The 20,254-nt window shown below is 38.8% G+C and overlaps 1 protein-coding gene across 1 annotated transcript in view; it reads right to left on the bottom strand.

Moving 5' to 3' along the window:
• Window positions 1-20,254, bottom strand: part of CCDC141 (coiled-coil domain containing 141) — a 199,312-nt gene that overhangs the window by 52,280 nt on the left and 126,778 nt on the right. The window contains exons 8-10 of the mRNA XM_004375579.2: window positions 7,868-8,009; window positions 5,904-6,023; window positions 3,059-3,250 (exon numbers count right to left, since the gene is read on the bottom strand). Of these exons, the coding sequence (XP_004375636.1) occupies window positions 3,059-3,250; window positions 5,904-6,023; window positions 7,868-8,009 (454 nt within the window). The remainder of the gene's footprint in view (window positions 1-3,058; window positions 3,251-5,903; window positions 6,024-7,867; window positions 8,010-20,254) is intronic.

Raw genomic sequence — 20,254 nt, 5'->3', positions numbered from 1 at the left:
CAGGAGGTAATGTGATGGGATTTGCTTCAGAATGGTCTTCTGCTGCAAAAAGGAGGAAAACATGAAGGGGAAAACTGTAGGCAGAGAGACTATAAAGAAGGCAACTTCATTAAGCTAGGCAAAAGATGATGAGGACCTGCACCAAGGAAGTGATGGTGGAAATGCAGAGGAAGGGAAGTTCAGAAATCTTAGGGTAAAGCTATTATTAGGGCATAACTGTAGACCAAGAAGAAGAAAGGAACAGAAAACGTAAATTTAAAAAATTAAGAGATGATTGGTAGAACTAGATGTAGGCATATACAGGGAGGGACTGATTAGTGCTGGAAAGGAACTTTATAGGAGATAGGGGAGGGTGGGTGAATATGTCAATACATTTGGAATTAGAAGGAAATTAAGAGGGTTATCTTCAATAGCTTCAGTTTTTTCAGGGAAGTATTAAGATAAGGACCTGGGCTGAGATTTAAGGATACAAACTGGAGTAAGATGTTTGAAAATAGCTACTGAATGGGAGCCAACAAGGGAGCATATGTGGTACCCAGCTGAGGCAGGGACCCCAAGTGGACCTTGCCAGCTCTACCTCCCACTAAGCTGATTGGTACCAGCGCCAATCAGCACAATTGTATGACTTTCCACAGTGGCGTCTGGAAACTGAGTAAACAGTGTCGTATTGAGGTAGTGCTGGAAATTGGCTGGGTTAATCAGGTGGAAGGCAGGCAGTTGAGGGGATGGAGACTGAAGTGAAAATGAATGACCACGAGGAAAGAAGGAAAGCCATGGTGGAGGTGAGCAGTGACAGACTGGGAGCACTGCCAGGACTGGAGGGACAGGAGGCTCTTCTAGGTAGAAAACAGATTTAGTGAAAGCAGGGAAGATGACAAGGCATAAGGGTCTTCTGACAAAGTGTCATCTGTGAAGCTTAAGTTCTCAGCCCTGGGGAGTGTCCTGGTCCACAAAGTTCCGCATGGGCCACGAAAGTGCATGCTTAACTGGATACCAAGAAAGTCCAGTTTTGGCAGGGAAGAGACAGAGAGAAAGTATTTCTTCGTACCTCCTTCTCCCACTTCAAGTTCTGAATAAAAATGTTCATCAACAGGATAATCATGTCAGTTGTCATGCCTGCTGAACTGCGAGAGTATAGGGCGAAGAAGAACTAAAAAGAAGCTAGAGATGATGAAAGATCAAATAAAGATGTGGAAATGGAGATGGTGGTTACTTGAGATTTTCAGGGACTGGGCACAGACCTCCCTCAGAGTTCTAAGAATTCAGAATATTATAAAAGGAGACCAGACAGGGGAGACGGTATATGTGGGATGGTGGTGATGGGAGGCAAGGGTGAGGGTGTTAGGAGGGCAAAGAACAGTTGCTTTCAAGTCTATTCCAACTCATGCTGACCCCATGTGTTTCAGAGTAGAACTATGCTCCACGGGGTTTTCAACGGTTGTGATCTTTTGGAAGTAGATTGTCAGGCCTTTCTTCCGAGGCACTTCTAGGTGGATTCAAACTGTCAACTAACTGTTTGCACTACCCAGGAACTCCTTGTTAGTAGGGCAGAGGTGAGAAAATGAAAAACTAGCACACTATTTAACTTTGGTTGGCTTTATCCCTGAGCGGACCTTGCTGGTTCTACCTCCTACTAAGCTAGGCCCATCTCACTGAACAGGAGAGTGATCTGTGTGTACCTGGAGTACACTAAGACTAGGGTTAAATGCGGGTGGGACATTAGGACTTTTCTGTTACTAAATCTATCTTCAAGAAGCTAGGACTTTTGAAAGATGGAATGCTCATTTATTAGAGGGAATTTTAAAGATTATCTAGTATGGTAGACACAAATAGTGCCCCCCACCCCCGCCCCATACACACAAGGATGCCCATGTCCTAATACTCAGAACCTGTGACTATGTTACCTTACATAGCAAAGAGGACTTTGCAGATCTGGTTTAAGGGTTACATTAATGATCTTGAGATGGGGAGATTTTCTTGGGTTATCCATGTGGACCCAATGTAATCACAAGATCCTTAGAAGGCAGCAGAGTCAGAGACATAGAAGGAGATATGATGATAGAAGCAGAGGTCAGAGAGAGATTTGGAGATCCCATGATGTTGGCTTTGAAGATGGAAGAAAGGCCACTAGCCAAGGAATGCAGGAAGCCTCTAGAAGCTGGAAAAGGCAAGGAACTCCCCTAGAGTCTCCAGAAGGAACATAGCCCTAATACCTTGATTTCAGCCCAGTGAAAGTCATTTTGGACTTCTGACCTCCAGAAGTAATAAGACAGTAAGTCTGTATGATTTTAAGCCACTAAATTTGTGATAATTTGTTACAGCAGCCATAGAAAACTAATACATCTAGTACAACCCTTTCAGAATAAGGCCTCAGAAGCTCTCAGAGGTGACTGGTTAAAAGGCATCAAACAAGACAGATCTCTAGTTCTGGGTATTTTAAATGAACCACATGAATTGCTTAGCTATTCAAAGAGATCTGTGGTTTAGAAAGTGACTTATTTTTAAATAATTTTATTCTCTCTTTAGGATACTATAAGTATTTGTAGGGCATAGTAAAAAGTGTTCTAATACAACCACTTTATTTTTATGTGTATATCCACACATATTTGTATCACTTTTTTTTGTAAAACAACTTACTCTATGAGCCTTTGTGCTAGTTCATATGCACTCTTTATGGTGCCTTTGAGTCCTCAGGTCTTGCAAACAGTTAACGTGCTCGGCTGCTGACCAAAAGGTTGGAGGTTCAAGTCCACCCAGAAGTGTCTCGGAAGAAAGGCCTGGCAACCTACTTCCAAAGAATCAGCCATCGAAAAACTCAAGTCACAGTTCTACACCGACACCCATGGGGTTACCACGAGTCGAAATCAGCTCCATGGCAACTGACTGGTATGGTGCCTTGAAGAATAAAGAAGGGCTTATAAGTAGGTGAGTTCATGCACTAGGGTGGAGAATATGGAATTAGCCACCATGGCAGAACTTATCTTCCCACAGAAAGCAGTAAGAAGGAAGACAGGCAGAGGCTACCTTGCTGAAGATGATCAGCATATAGGTACCATACCTCCTCTGATGACTTTAGAAATGCCACGTGAGTTTGCAGGACTCGTAACCTGGAGCCAATGCTTTGGCCAAGTATTTTTAACTCTTCCTCTAGCCACTTAGCTTGAGAACGAAGTGACGCCACTTCATCAGGTCCAAATTCATTTTTCTCTGTCATGATTTTTGCAGCTGCTTCTAATTCATGTGATGTTTCCTATGAAAGCAAAGCACAGGAGTTCAGAAGCTGACAGGGGAATCATGAACATTCACATTTCATTACCTTCTGTACATCCATCTATTATGATTATTAATTGAACTTGTACCAAGCCTCTCCTCAAAAAAGGAAAGGCACATCATTCAAAATTTAAAAATAAAGGCAGTGTAAAATGAAAATTGTCTCAAATTATTCTTTAGCTCTATCAGCTACACTTCTTTTTTAGAGCATTCTGTTTTCTGTATCACAGACAGAAGAAAAGTTGTTTGGTGCAAAAGGTTGTTAAACAAAATACCAGAACTGTAATTATACTTGAGAATTGCTTTCTGAAATTTAAACTATAGATCTGGTAAATTCTTAAACTAATTTTGTTATATAAGAGTTGGGCAAATTTACAAAAGCTATTTCTTTGTTTTTTAATTTACAAAACAATGATATTAATTATACTTATGCAGTCTTATTTGAAATTCTATCTAGAAGGGTTTTTAAACAAGTGTAGGTGAAATGTTACACATTAGGTCTAAATAACCTAAAAGAGTAAGTGATTTTGATGTGCTTGGGTATGCTCTCCTATGTTTTCATTTGAGTGTGATTTCTGGCTTGTGAAAACTAGCCGCTAATTAGATGGATGATGAGTAGGCATTGCATATCCAATTGCTATCTATAGAAAAAGCCATGTAAAATTTCAGTAGAGACCAAGTTAGGAATCAAGCAAAAATGAAAGGAAAAAGCTTCACCCTCATCTGCAGCAAGAAGGGATTGCGTCCCTTCTTGCATTTAATATGCATCCCAAGTACTCCACTGAATGAAGGTAATTTTAATTTACAAGTGCTGCTTGATGCACTCTGGGAAAGAGGGGAGCAAGGGAGTTTCTCCCCATGCAATTTCCTCCCCCACTCTGAAAAATTTTTAAATAAAAGAAAATGAAATTGAGTCCAGACATAACTTTTATTTTAAATAAGGAATAAAAAACACGTCATCAAGTAAATTATTTTTTAAAAATTGGTTCATTTGTGAGTTTCAGAAGGAGGGGGCTGCTTGAGGCTCTTCTACTGAGAACTGATCGAGTAACAAGGCAACTTTCTGCCTGCCTGGGGGAGACCCTGGTGGCATAATGGTTAAGAGTTTGGCGGCTAACCAAAAGACTGGCAGTTTGAATCAACCAGGTGCTCCCTGGAAACCCTATGGGGCAGTTCTAGTCTGCCCTATAGGGTTGCTATGAACTGGAATTGACTCGATGGGTTTGGTTTGGTTTTTTTTGGTTGGGAGAGACAGGAAGAGGGTGCTTTACTCGCCTTTCTAAACACGTGCTGAAGCAGGCAGGTAACTTCAGTGCTAACAAGAATCTTTCTACCTAAATCCCACATGACAGGAAGGAGGGAACTAGAGAAGCTGCTAAGGAGAAGAGGTGCATTTTCTGTCTCTGAACATTTGGCGTGCAAACAGGTTGTGTTTTTATTTGCCTGCCAGAATCTTACAATAATGCATGTTACTTCTGGCAATTTTTTGTTGCAATTTGCTGTAGCAGAAAAGCACAGAAAGTCTTAGAGAAGCACCCCGTCTGCTTCCTCTGGCACCCCTAAACATAGTGGTTAACACCAACCAGGCATGGAGAAAGAGTCAAATGTGTGCCTAATTCTGGGCAGTAATGCTGAGTTTCAGCAAGCTCAAACACCTTAATCAATGCACATCCAAATGTAAATAATTTACATGGAAGCTCCATAGACACATCCAAACTCCCTGAGGGACCGAATTGCTGGGCGGGGGGCTGTGGGGACCATGGTCTTGGGGAACACCTAGCTCAACTGGCATAACATAGTTTATAAAGAAAGTGTTCCACATTCTACCTTGGTGAGTAGTATCTGGGGTCTTAAAAGCCTATGAACAGCCATCTAAAATACTCCACTAGTCTTACCCCTTCAGGAGCAAGGAAGAAGAAAACAAGACACAAGGGAAAGATTAGTCCAAAGGACTAATGGACCACAACTACCACGGCCTCAACCCAATTGAGTCCAGTACAACTAGGTGGTACCCAGCTACCACCACTGACTGCTCTGACCGGGATCGTAACAGAGGGTCCCGGACAGAGCTGGAGAAAAATGTAGGACAAAATTCTAACTCACAAAAAAAGACCAGACTTACTGGCCTGACAGAAACTGCAGAAACCCCGAGAGTATGGCCTCCGGACACCGTTTTAGTTCAGTAATGAAGTCACTCTTGAGGTTCACCCTTCAGCCAAAGATTAGACAGCCCCATAAAACAAAACGAGACTAATGGGGCACAACAGTCCAGGGACAAGGACTAGAAGGCAGGAGGGGAAAGGAAAGCTGGTAATAGGGAACCCAAGAATGAGAAGAGAGAGTGTTGACATGTCGTGGGGTTGTTAACCAATGTCATAAAACAACATGTGTACTAACTGTTTAATGAGAAAGTATTTGTTCTGTAAACCTTCATCTAAAATACAACAAAAAAAAATTTTTAAATAAATAATTTAATTAATAGTATGAATTTTTAAGTCATTATTTGCTACAATATCAACTTTGAATTGCAACCCTCAAGGGAGCTAGGATTAAGTTTTCTAGCTACTGAATATGAAGAAGAAAAATTATATTTATACAATCATAACCACAATAATTATTATTATTTTATTTACCTTAACTTGGATATCCAATTCCATATATTTACTCAAAATCTTTTCTGATTCAGACAGGCTGGAACTGACATCTATTGCATTGGAAAGTATGGGACTGATTTTCTGAATTGACATTTCAACCTTTAAGAATAAAAAATATATTGCTATCTTAGTACTGTATATTTGCATATACATATGCATATATGTAGCAAAGATAAATATTACTCTATATATTTTAAATACATGCTGTCAATTTTCATTTAAAAACTAATTTTAAATATTTCAGAATTTCATATTTAAATTAATAACGCCACTCCTTCACATGAGGTGGAGCCCTGGTGGTACAGTGGTTAAGAGCTCGGCTGCTAACCAAAAGGTCGGCAGGTGGAATCCACCTGCCACTCCTTAGAAACCCTACTGACCCACACACAGAGGGTATATATTTGAAGGTATTTCTTTTATTAACAGTAATGAGATATAAGCCATCATTCACATCCTCTAAGAACTTTTTCTCAGAAAGGATAATGCACTGGCCAATACAGCTGCAGAGATGAATTCCTCTGATTAATTAACTCACAGTCGTCCACTGTAAGTTGAATAGGACACAATTTGCAGGTCCAGACCAGAACCTACCCTGTGGATTACTGTATTTAGGGCCGAGGGGCTCTGGGACAGCGCCCAACGCTGTTCATATGATAGTAAAACACAAGAACACACTAAACCCATTTAATTGTTGAATTTATTCAGCACATGTGAATAAATGAATAAAGGAACCCTTAGTGGTTTATATTCCATTCAAGTTACTTCCTTCATCTCTTTGCTCTAACTACAGTTTATACTTTGGGGTCAAATTGACTCTGAATTGGCAATAAGACAAGTAGCAACAGCTGTCTGAGTTCCTACTGTGTTTTCCACCACCACCAAATTAGTTTGAGTCTCAAGCTCTAGGGAATGTGGGCACCCCACAGCTGCACCACACTTGGAATCTCCCTAGGTCCAGGCATCAGAACAAGCCTCAAACTCCCAAGTTTTTGAAATAATAACAGGTGGGGAGGCAGTTTAAATAAACACATGGCTAGCCCTCGATGTCAGTTATAGAAATAAGGAAAGACATATATTTAACGCCCATTCATGTGAAAACTACTAATTCTACATGTGTAAATCCAGGCATATGCATCCATTGAATCAAACGAAAACATCACTAAAAATGTGCAGTCTAGCCTATGCAGCCAAGTTTGTTAGTGTTAATATCACTGATACATTACCAGTTTTTGTTATATATCCCACCTACAGATAATTTGTTATTCACTCAAATAGTAGCTGCCTGACTTTATCATCCTTTGAAAATAGAAAATAAAATTCTCCCATCCCAACCCATTTTATTCACTTTGCAAAAGCGATCTTCATGTGGGTTTTTATTCAGAATGACCATCTCTTTTGCGCTGGCTTAGTTCTACAAAGTATAATAATGGCATTGTTATTACCTGGAAAAATCTAAAATTCATAATTTTTGCTATCAGCTAATATTGATCTATCTATCAAGAGCCAGTGCTCACTTTGTATGGCACCATGTTAACTGAAACGTGCATATTGGAAGCAGGCACAGAACTACGCAAGTTGAGGATATAATTCCAGTATGTTCACGGTTCAGTTAACATGGTACTGTGCAAAGCGAGAACTACTTTTGTGTATATATATATTCAGGGCTGGTGTGAGCAGATAGGGCTATGTATCCATTTTTGCACCTGGAGTAAGATGGCTGATGAGCAAGAGTGAATTACAACTTTGTTTTGTTCAATTATAGAACCTAATGTGGAATGAAAAGAGAACCCTAAGGAGACAAGCCCCTATGCCCCCATCATGCCCATATACTACAGTTGCCCTATGCATATTATCACCAAATGAGAAAAAGCTACCTTTGCAAATGGAATTAGAGCAGTTGCATTTAAATATTAGCTTTAGGAGGATACATTTTATGAAAATACCTTCCTTAGGTAACCCTCCACTGAGGCTGTTAATTGCTGTTTCTTGAGAGCAAATTCCTTGTGCGCTGAACACTGTTTCGTCAGATGATCTACTCGTCTCTGAATGCATCCTATCATCTCGTGGATCCCAGTCACCCGAGAGCTGAACAGAACAAGCCAGCTGTTAGTTCATTTCACCCCAATATAAAAGCAAGCCCCAAGAACAGGGAATATTTGAAAACAGATCTGCTCTTTCACATAGGTATGAGTTGGTAAAAGTTATCGGCTTCAGGCTGCAGGATCATAGAAGTTGCGTAGCTATCTACAGTCCTGGTACAGCAGACAGCAAAAACAAATTATACTTCTTTGTTTAAGTCAGTCAGTCCCAAGGGAAAAGATGAGTTATGGGTTTTGACAACCAGAACTAATCTTCTTTTCTAAAGGTTTACTTGTTAATATTTCTCTAAGATATTTTGAGATGTTTATGGCAAAAAGCACAGTATGTTTGCCGAAGTTTTCCTAGGGGTGTTATTTAAAAGCTTCGTTTATCTAAGATGCTTTTTGAATAGAAATGTGGATCAGCCAATTAACAAAGCATTTACTAATCCAAAAGGGTAAAATATTTATGTAACACCAAGGTCCTTGTTCTTGATGATTATGTTCAAGACTGTGTTCATTCGATGAAATTCAAGTTATCACCAACAATTAGGAATCAAACGTACTAGTTCACAAAAAAGAAAGTAAGCCTCACATTGTCATTTTTCGCCAGTGACGGCCTCATAAAAAAAGAAAGGTGACATTACGAGTTGATAAAATGAAAATGCCTTGAAAATCACGAATGAACTTTGAGTTGGATTCCAGTTACTCTAGTCTAAAGATATCCTAGCAGACTTCCTAACCAGCTCCAACTTGGGCATATTAGCAGTGCAAGGCAATGGAAGAAAGTTACTGATGGATTGATCATTTTTTAATTTAATTCAACCTAACTCTAAAACAGAGCCTGTGCTACTATTTAGGATATTGAAGTCTTTAATTTTCCGTCAGTCATCTCCTCCAAATACTAATAAAGATTAACACGATAACTCTAAATTTAATTGCCCGGAGTTTAAAAAGATTGTAGAATGAGGTACAGATTTCAGTAATTTTACCTCAAATAATTAATTTATGACTCTGTAAAAATGAGTTTAATTAGTAATGAAATGAGGGCAAGATCCCAAACGACTGAGAGGTAAAACAACCTCATTGGAATGACAAAGAGGCTGCTAAAGAGGTGAGAGTTCATCAGTCAGCTTGGGAATTCTCCCGTTTGTCAAATGTGCCTGGGACTCAGGTGCATCCTATGGGTGAGACTGGCATCCCAGACAAGTTTAATTGGGGAAAAATAAAACCACTGTGGAAATCTTAACCCTGACACATAATATTCCACAGTATACTTAAAACTATGAGGCTTCCATTTTAATACTCAGAGACAGCGAAGAGTATAATCAAGAAACCAGGAAGTTCTAGAAATGATTCTTATGATACTTAAATCCACAAAGTCTGCAAACGCAGTGCATTAGTAGTACTAATGGTACTTTAACTGGGTTTTAGACTTTGAGAATATTATATACTCAAAAAGCACTTAAAAGCCTAGTGGTCCCATATACTATAGGTTCCATGTTTTCTGTAGAATATGGAAATCTAGAAAGAGAAAGATAAAGTAAGAGGCACTGTGGAAAGAAAACATAGAGAACAAAATTTGTGAAAGGAAATCCATAAACATGCTGGAAGGAAATATTGCTGGCAGAGGCAGAAAAGCCCCTTACTAAAATAAAAGGAAGTTGGAAATGATTAATAAAATTCAGAAAGATAGAATTTGATTTAAAAAAAAACAAACTGCATCAACCTAGTTGAAAGATACTCCAACCTCTGAGCTGCCTGGATGTAGTCCTACCCAGAATGCCCTCTGAATCTACTGCAGTCAGATGACATTTTACTCACTAACCTTAGACTAGTGTCCCCCTTGACCCGAAGGAGGTATAGCTGGGAGGGGAACACAGACTTCAAATAGTCCTAGGGAAAGCAATCCTCAGTACCCAAGTCCAGCCACGCCTCTTGGTGCCTGTTCAAGTTACTCTTTTTACTCCTTGGCCTTTTCAAAAAAATATGGCTGTCAGCCAGCTTTGGGGCTTAACCTTAAGTCCCAGCCATGACGTCTTGGTTCAGAGCACAGACCTATCCTCTACTCTGACCCGGACTTGCTCTAGCATCCCCATCCCCTCCCAAATTTCCCACTTGAATCCCTGTTTTGTCTTGGTTACGGTGCTCTGACTCAATTCTCAGACAGAATCCAGCCTCTTCTTTGGTCATTCAAAGTAACTGCTCCCTCTTCTGAAATTGTCGCTCAGATGCATAGTGCCATGGCAAACATGGATTGTGGACTTACACTTCTTATGGCTTTGCATATAATGTTGGCACCGAATGTTACATAATATTGCATTAAATAGTTACTACTTGATGAATTATTGTAACAAGTACTTTAAGTCCATTACATGAATTATTTCATATAATCCTTAAAACAACTTTGTGAGTTAAGTATCCTTAACTGCAATTTTTATCTGAAAAAACTGAGCTTCTGAAGTGAGATAATTTGCCCAGAGACACACAGCTAGTAAGCAGCAAAGCTGGGAATTAAAGTCAGATCTCTCTGATAGCCAAATCTATACATATAATTGTAGAAATTTTTCAAATGGCGTATCTTTGACTATGTATATTTTCACCAAAAATAAAAGGTCGAGAAGGGAGAGGGTTGACGTGTTGTGGGGTTGTTAACCAGTGTCATAAAACAATATGTGTACTACTGTTTAATGAGAAACTATTTGTTCTGTAAACCTTCACCTGAAGTACAATAAAAAAATTTAAAAAATCTATACATGTATTATACTTACTAATTTTCTACTGAAGTCTTATTTTATTTTAAGTTTTAAGTTTTAAGTAACATTTTTCTACTCTAATTTCAGGAATCATAAACAACACTGCAGTTTTTAACCATTAAAAAAAACTATTACTACTACTAATAAAATTATTGAGCACTTACTGTGACAAGACATCACTCTTAATGTTTTAAGTAGTCTCTCTTCTAATTCTCATTACACCCCACGAGTGTGATATAATTATTATCCCCATTTTACAGGAGAGCAAACTGAGGAACATAAAGGCTAATTAACCTGCCAATGTTACAGGGTTATTAAGTGGAAGAGCCAGGATTTGAACCTGTTCATCTGATCCCAGAGTCATACCCTTTACCACTTTGCAATACTTTTTCTGGGTCTGTGAAACAGCATGTCAGGGGGATGTGTGGTATTTTACTTTAAAGCTTCATATTCCCTTGAGGTGAGTGTTGATGCTATCATAGGAACAGGACACTTTTGAAACTGGCTGGCTTCTCTAGGTAAGGCAATGTCTGTCTGTAGTTTGTGAAGTGGCCACTAGAGGGCCCCAGTGCCTTTGTTAAAATTACGTATCTTGACTCTCTCAAGCACTGAAAACAGAAATGGGGAAATAAAACCAAATTCAAGCACCCCTTCCATAAAAACATTGCTCTTTAGCAACATTCATTTTTCATTTAGATAAATCACAACCAAGAATATAAGATCTCTCTATCTTTGGAAAGCCCATCCATGTTCAGCTTTTCAGTGACCTAGGAGATTCTTGTCTTGTTTTGTGGTAATTTGTGCCTTGTCTTATATACCCATTGCATTGTAAATTCTTTAAGGGAAAGAATGGCATTCTATTCATTTATTCTATTCTATTCATTCTGATAGCAGCACATAGCCCTGTTAAGTAGTAAGAGATCAATACACATTTTCAAATTAAATAAAAATACTCTTTGATCAATATTTATGGGAAGATAAGACATGGATTTAAGAAATGAGAAGAAGATATGCACAGCTACTGTATTAAAAATGTCACTAGTGTCCAATAGTTTTCAAACAATGATGACTTCACATTTGGCCCACTTAGAGAGATTTTAGGCTATCCAAAGACTACCCACTTTTCCTATTTGGTAACCAAGTTTATCATTTTTAGTTTGGTTCAACTGAATTGCTTTGTTCTGCTGTGAAGATCAAAAACTACAGCCTTCAGCATGGATTACACCTTAACATAAAGAAAGAAAAAATCCTCACAACTGGACCAATAAGCAACATCAAGATAAACAGAGAAAATTACGAAGCAGTCAAAGATTTCGTTTTACTTGGATCCACAGTCAATGCCCATGGAGGCAGCAGTCAAGAAATCAAACGACATATTGCACTGGGCAAATCTGCTGCAAAAGACCTCTTTAAAGTATTAAAAAGCAAAGATGTCACCTTAGGGACTAAGGTGTGTCTGACCCAAGTTGTGGTATTTTCAATAGCCTCATATGCATGCGAAAGCTGAACAATGAAGGAAGAGTGAAGAAGAATCGATGTCTTTGAATTATGATGTTGGTGAAGAATATTGAATAGACCACGGACTGCCAGAAGAACAAACAAATCTGTCTTGGAAGAAGTACAGTCAGAATGCTCCTTAGAAGTGAGGATGGTGAGACTTCATCTCACGTACTTTGGACGTGTTATCAGGAGGGACCAATCCCTGAAGAAGGACATCATGCTTGGTAAAGTAGAGGGTCAGCAAAAAAGAGGAGGACCCTCAACAAGATTGACACAGTGGCTGCAACAATGGGCTCAAACATAGCAATGATTGTGAGGATGACACAGGACCAGGCAGTGTTTCGTTCTGTTGTACACAAGTTCGCTGTGAGTCAGAACTGACTTAATGGCACCTAACAACAACAACAACAGCTGTGCATTATTACTTATTGCTATCCAGTGTGCACTGCACCCTTACTTGTGGCTTAGACCCCTTCCTCAGTGTGAGGAGCTCCCAATCATTCTGTTCACCTTAAGATCAATAAAGCCTATTGCCTTCTAGTTGATTCCATCTCATAGAGACCCTATAGGACAGAGTAGAACTGACCCATAGGGTTTCCAACACTGTAAATCTTTACAGAAGCTGACTGCCACATCTTTCTCCTGCGGAGCAGCTGGTGGGTTTGAACTGCTGACATTTCAGTTAGCACCCAAGTACTTTAACCATGGTGTAGTGGTTGAGAGTTTGGCTGCTAATCAAAGGGCCAACAGTTTGAGTCCACCAGCCGCTCCTTGGAAACCCTACGGGACAGTTCTACTTTGTCCTATAGAGTTGCTATGAGTCAGAATTGAGTCCACAGCAACAGGTTTGGTTTTTTTTTTTTGTTTGTTTATGTCCACAGTGTCTCTCTATGTTGAAGAACGGACAGTTCCCAACTGGAATATACCCATCACACTCCTGTCTCAGTGCCCTCCTGTCCCTCTCCATTCTTTGGGGAAAACCAGTGCTGCAGGTTATAAACAGCCCTGTTGCCATCATTTTCAGTTAGACACTTCATAAGCTGATTAAGGGCCTGTCTTTTGAATGTTCCAAAACATTTTTAAACATGTACAGCATGCACATTGGTAATTTCCTCAGAGCTTCAAAAGCAGATGGTTTGATCAAAGGAAAGATATGACCTCACTCTCTGCCAGCAATTCTTACATGAACTGAAAATAAATTAATAGAATTCCATAAGTCACCCAGGTATGAATCCTATTACTTCACAGTCATATTAAGTAAGCGATGGGACAAGGAATAAAGGTAGACAACAAAAACTTGGTTGAACCGTAACGTCATGCCCTGTCAGTCTGGTCTGATTCTGAAGTAACACTACTCATGTGCTGCCTGATTTGGGGGAGTGGTGGTAACAGTCTGCTAGACTTCTAGCTCTAACAATCTGTGGCTCCATAATTTGCATTGAAACTATTGATTGACCTTTGGGGCTTTCTTTATGAGAATGGATTAGGTGATGCCTGTTCTGTGGTGTGAGTATGAGGTATGTCAGATTATTCCTAATGTAGATGTTGACTTTTCCAACCATTATAAACACTCAGAAATGACAGACTGTGAAGGCTTCTTTAGACATTTGTTAGAAATTCCATAATGGGAGCATTTTTCTCCCTTATTCATTGATCCAGTAGCGGGAAGAGAAGGAAGAAGAAAAATGATTGATTTATTTTTCCGCAAAGAGCAGAGACGCATTGACTTGTGGCTTAAGATTAGACTGTCCTGCTTGCTATATGGGAACAGTTGCCTTATCTTTGCATCTGTCACAATCGGGAGTGGGGGAGGGGAGCAAATCCCAATGTTAATGTGTTCTAATGATTCTTTCCGGAAAACAGCAAGTTGCTTCAAACCTTTCATAAATTACTATTGGCAGCCCGTCTGGATTAGGAGCTGAACCAGATGGTAGACACTTGACAGCTCATTCTGTCTCATCAGACGGAATCAGCTGATCATATTTTTCTGTTTACAGACAAATTATACTTTGTAAATGGAAAAAAAAAAAAAAAAACGTCCTTATCTTTAAATTGCTTCTTCTTTTACCAGGGACCCAAATAGTGGTTTCCTTCATGTTTATGATCGTTATTTTGTAGGAACCAATGGCAGCGCTCTAGTTTGCATCCGCACTTTGAAAAAATGCCATTTATACTGTAGAAGTGAAATGTATATGTTTTCACCATATTTTTTTTTCTGATTTAAGTTATACGTACTGAGAGTGTCTCCCTACCAGACAAAAGTATCACACACGAGTGCGTGAGCACGTGTATGCACGCACACACACATATATACATCTTGTACATACATATAACAATGAAAAAACACAAATCTTTAAGTGAGGCTGAAGCAACGGGCCTCCTGGGTCCTGGTCTGGACAGGTAGAGGTGGTCAGAAGTTTCATTCCTATGAGGCCATAGAGATCAAAACATTGTCCCACATGAAGGGTGCCATAGCTGGAATTCTATCTGAAATTAGTAACAGGGATGGGGTTCTCCCCACTTGTAAAGGAGTTTAAAAAGCTCTACAGCCAACTTGTAATGGGAGGCCACTGAATCAGACACAGGACACAGCAGCGCAGTCAGGAACCACAGCAAGCCCCCTTCTCCCCAGGCTTCCTAACTGCATCCTGAGAGCCGTAATATCTCATGGGAGCTTGTGTAACTCTGATTGAACAATGGAAGACTGGTTCTGGACTGGAGGCGCTGTGAGTCCAGATGGAGGTCCTTGCAAAGCTGCCAAAGAGGAAAGAGCAAAGAGGAGAGAACAAAACAAGCAAAACAAAGGCAAACAATGAACACTTCCCACTCAAGCTGAGAGTGGGAACCAAAATATCAAGACCAGGAAAATCAATGATAAGACATTCAACGCAAGAGATGAATATACTCCAGCTGAAGGGAAGATAAGTAGAGAAAACTGAAAATGACTTTAAAGTAAATACACCTAGGATCATCAAAGACATAAAGTAAAAACCAACACCCACAATAAAATAACAAGAAACTATGGGGAAAAAGAAGCTGTCAGAAATGAAACGCAAAAGAATTAGTATAAAATCCTAGAAATGAAACCAATATCGTTATTAAAACCAAAAAATATTAATGAATGAACACAAGGGAAAATTAACAAAACAGAAAATTAGTCTAAGGGATTCACTCAGAATGCAACGCTAAGAGCTAGAGAGATGAAAAATATAAAAGACAAAAGAAGTGAAAGACAGACTGAGAGGTTCCAACAGTCTTCTAGCAGGAATTATAGGAGAAAGGAGAGAAGAGCAGGAAAGCAATATTTACAGAGCTGAGTGTTAAAAACTTTTCATGATTTATGACATAAATCCTCAGATAAAAAAGGTACAAGAGCTAAACAGATAAATACTCTCATCTGAGATAATTTGGAAAATATAAAAATGTTTTAATATGTTTCTTCCAAAAAGCTTTTCTCAATGCAGTCTTCCCCACACCCCAAAGTTGGTATTATGCCATATACACAATATGAATCCTACTTTTATCCACTTGAAATCATATTGTGAGGATAATCGCTATGTCTTTAAATATTTTTTCAAGAGCACCATTTTTGATCTGGCTTTAGAATATTTCGTTATGTGTTTGGCCCTTAAGCTATTCAAACATTTCCATATTTGGAGAAATATTCAGGTGGTTTTCAGATTTGCGCTATTATAAATAGCACTGTGATGGGCATATTGTTCATAAATGTGTCCACTCACCTCTCGTGTGTGTGTGTGTGTGTGTGTGTGTGTGTGTGTGTGTGTGTTTTCCTCCCAAACCTTCTGAGAGAGCCCCTTCTTAATCACCCAGGGACTGAGATTTCTGCCCCTCAGTGAGGCTTCCTCTGTAAGCTCTGAGCTCCAGATCTTTCTACTCCTGGATCCTTGTTACTTCTAAATCCTTGTTAGAAGACAGATCAGCATCATAAATTAATAAATTCATATCATATCAAGTAACTCCTAGATGTTTTACAAGAACCTAACCTAGAAACTCCTAGATTTAATGGAAAGTATAAACTTTGGTTGTCTTCCATACTAAGAATTTCAGAATGATAAAAACCTAACAATGTTAACAGGCCCAGATTGCAGTTATGACATTTACTCAGCCTCTAGAAAGAATGCCTTAATATAGACATGAAAATATTTGGAAAGAAGCTGAGTTAACACTGTCATAGGAAATCAACTTTGTAATTTTCAAAAATTTCAGTATCTGACATTTACCATCTAAATGCATCATCAAACTTTAAAAAAAAAAGTTATTTTAAGTTCTTAAATGATTGGTAGATTTCTTATAAAATACAATCATAAAGGAATCTATTAGGGAAAGGAAAATTCTGTTTGTTTCTTTGTTTGGGGGGTCAGGCTCCTTGTTACTGATTAAAGTTAATGAAAGGAGTAGACAGAGCTAGCAACCTAACATAGTGGTTCAGACCTGGATTCAAATACTCACTTTACCACTCACTACCTCTGTGACCTAGGGCAAGTTATTTAACCTTTCTGTGCCCCAGTTTCCTCATCTGCAAAACAAAAACAATGAATAATAGTGCCCATATCACAGGGTGGTTGAGGATTAAATTTGTTCATGCACACAAAGCACACAAGTGTTTGCTATTATTGCTAGTGATCATTTGAATATGGCCTGGCTTACACTTAACTTTTTGATCTTGTCTTATGCCCTTCTCCCCTCGGTGCCCTCTGTTCCAACCACACTGGTGCCTGCTGTTGCTCAGCCTGGTCGACTTCCAGATATTTGTTTGGCGGATCTTCTTAAAGAATCCTTCCCTGACTATGATGTCTAAAATGGTCCCCTCATCCCAGTACTCTCTATCGCATTTCACTTTTATATTTTTTCATACTCATTGCTGTATAAGATAATGTCATTTACTGATTTACTTGTTGGTTGACTGTTTTTTCCCACCATAATATAAGCAGCATGAGAGTTGATACTTCACCTATCTGATTAGACGCTTGGGAGTATCTCATACACAACAGACAGTCAATAAATAGTTTTGGAATGAATGAATGAGTGAATGAATCATGTTCTGACTTAAGATTTACTACCACCCACGGTATCAACCAAGGGAAGTGTGGTAGCCAATATAAAAAATCATGGGAAGAAAAAGCAAAATTCCAATTAACTCCTGTTTTTATTTCTCTGTAAAATATGAAAATATGAAGAACTGGAATTAAAAAAGTAATAAGTGTTGGATCATAAACAACACTTAAAGATATACCAAAGCAAAAACAGTCAGCATAAAGTTTATAAGCTTAAATCTCTCATGATAAATCAGAATGAAAACTGGTACAGTCTTTTACGTAAGGATAGAAATTGAGTCAATACTGATACAAGTTTGCTTGTACACCCTAAGCAAATTTTAGCAAACAGGAGAGGGAAGTGATTACTTCACAAGATAGCATGGTACGATGAGTACTTGTATGTTTTTGAGCTCTGAATCGGTAACTGCACTGAAGGGGGAAAAAAAAGAGCCCTCGTTATTGTTCATTTACGGAAAATTCCATCCTCAGATGGGGCTCAAAACCCAGCACTTCCAACCACCAGCAGCTTCCTGTGGCTTAATAAATGGCAGAATTCTGCTTGATTGCAGGCCACCTTTGATCTATCTTTAGAATCAGGACTCAAGGTTGATGCAGAGCAAGGCCTAGGAAGAGGTGAGGAGAATGAAGCCAGGAGCTTCCAACTTCACTGTAATTCTGAGTTTGGCCATTGTCACATACTATTATGGGCAACTTGCATTATAACTAAGAGCAAATGAATGCACTAAAATGTCTTTCAAATTAAAGTATGCTTAGGTTATATGAAGTGGACAGATTTCGTTGTTATGCTCTAAGAAGCCAATAAACTAACAACGACTCACAATTATTAAGGAATTATAGGCAGGAAATAGAAAAGGCAAAGAAACATGTCAATAACCACTATATTGTGAGGCTGCTAGAATTTCAAACGTGCTTGATTTCAGTGTAAGGAAAGAGTAGGTCTGTTCCTACAAAGGTAGTAATTACAGAACAATGACAAAGAGCTCGGATTAACTGAAGAAGCATCATCTCAAATAAATGTGAACTTCTTAGGCTTCTTAGGTCTTTTTTTTTTTTTCAACTAAAGTTAAAAATCAGATTAAGGGCCTCTGATATTGCTACCTGCCCCAGTCCTAAATTCTGCCTTTTACTAATCCGTTGCTGTCAGGTCAATTCTGACTCATAGCAACACTGTGCTATCTTAATATAAGTGCTCATCATTCCTATTTCAAATACAACCTTCCCCAGTTAAGGAATATGGCAACTTGGTGCAGCTGACTCTATTGTAGTCATTTGAAACCATGTGACTTTTAGTATTCTGCTTTTAAAGCTGTTTGTTTAGAGGGTAAAAAAGAGAAGTGAAGTACTAATTGTTTATGGAGCGCTCTCTTCATGCCAAGAGTGGAGCTATCTCTTTCAATTAAAAAAAAAAAAACTCTATGAAATGTATTATCTCCATTTTACAGATGAGGAAACTAAGGCTCAGAGAAATTTAAAAGTCATGGCATTGTTTTGTCCCTCAGAATGCATGAAATAAAACTCCTTTGACACAAAGTCTAAAGTTTCTTAGCCACTTCAGCTTTCAAATGTTTGGAACCTAGTGTTTTGTTTCCTAATAGGTTGGCTTGCATTCAGAAGTCTCGGAAGCCATTATGATGTTCAATAACACGTGCTTTTCTCTCTTGAAATTTACATTTATCTCCATTGTCACCATTCTAAACCCCACAGCCACTCCATCAGTGGCTGCAACCAGAAATCTTCGTCATAGGTTCTAGTTCTTTCATATGATGGTGACCCACATGCTTGAACAGATGAATCATTAGATGAGGAAAGGAAGCAAGTCCCAAATGGAACGCACGGGACTGAGGTCAGTAACCATGTGTGGCTCTAGTTTGCAACTGAGATTCTAATGCATTTCAATTCGATTTTTAATGGATTTCTATTCAATACCTATCTTCCTAATCAAAAATGTCCTTTGCCAAGCAATGATTTCATTCTACCTACGGTGACTTTCATAAAATGGAAGTAATATTGATTTGTAAGTATTGTGAAATCTCAAGGCAACCCAACACTTTGGAACTGCTATGAAAACTTACATGTCCTGAATGTTGACAGAAATCATACTGCTAATTATTATTACTATTTTTTAAATCCGGTTACCTGATCATTAATTCAGGTTTCCTGAAATGGAACCTAATTATTTGCTTATTCTATTAAGATCCAGTCTAAAGCCTAAAGAACTATAGACATCCCTCTGAAAAACAATATATATGTAAAAATTAAGACTACAAAGAGCAAAGGAGGCAAAAAGAATTGAGACTAGCTAAGTAAATAAACACATCTATCACTACAAAACGGATGGCCAAAAACAGTCACTAAAATCCCAAAGCTAGAATGTATGTAAAAATAAAACTAATTGTCCTCTTAAATTTAAGTGTTAAAAATAAATCATTACTGATTACAGCAAACAGGAAAAAGTTTAGCAGTAATAAATTGTGATTAGCTTTCTAACTCCAGGATCTAAACACAACACTGAAGCAGAAACTGGAATAATCCTCCTGCCTTAAACCACTAGAAAAACAGACAAAATATATGAAACAATGGTTTCCAGACATTTAGCAACAGCTCGCACAGGGCTGTGATTTTTGAGAGAGGGGAAACAAGTGAAGTGAGCCTTACAATTGCATCAGTTTATGCTGAAAGGTAATTTCCAGACCATAGCTTGGGAAGGGGGAACCCAAACAAAGCCTGAGGCCTAGCTGAGTTGAGGAGGCAGAGCGAGAGTTCTGGGAGGCTAAGATGCTTAGAATTTGTGGGGTAGGATACCAGACAGGAGGGAGCAACACAGAGACAGAACTCCAGAGATCTGGGGAACAGTCTTTGGCTACTAATTTACCCATGCATGAAAGGAAATTACCTAAAGCCTGGAAAAGAACCACAAA

Source organism: Trichechus manatus, unplaced genomic scaffold (assembly GCF_000243295.1).
Source record: "Trichechus manatus latirostris isolate Lorelei unplaced genomic scaffold, TriManLat1.0 scaffold00037, whole genome shotgun sequence".
In the NCBI taxonomy this organism is placed as follows: domain Eukaryota; kingdom Metazoa; phylum Chordata; class Mammalia; order Sirenia; family Trichechidae; genus Trichechus; species Trichechus manatus.
The sequence above is the reverse complement of the archived record's forward strand: the minus strand, read 5'-3'. Positions and strand labels throughout refer to the sequence as shown.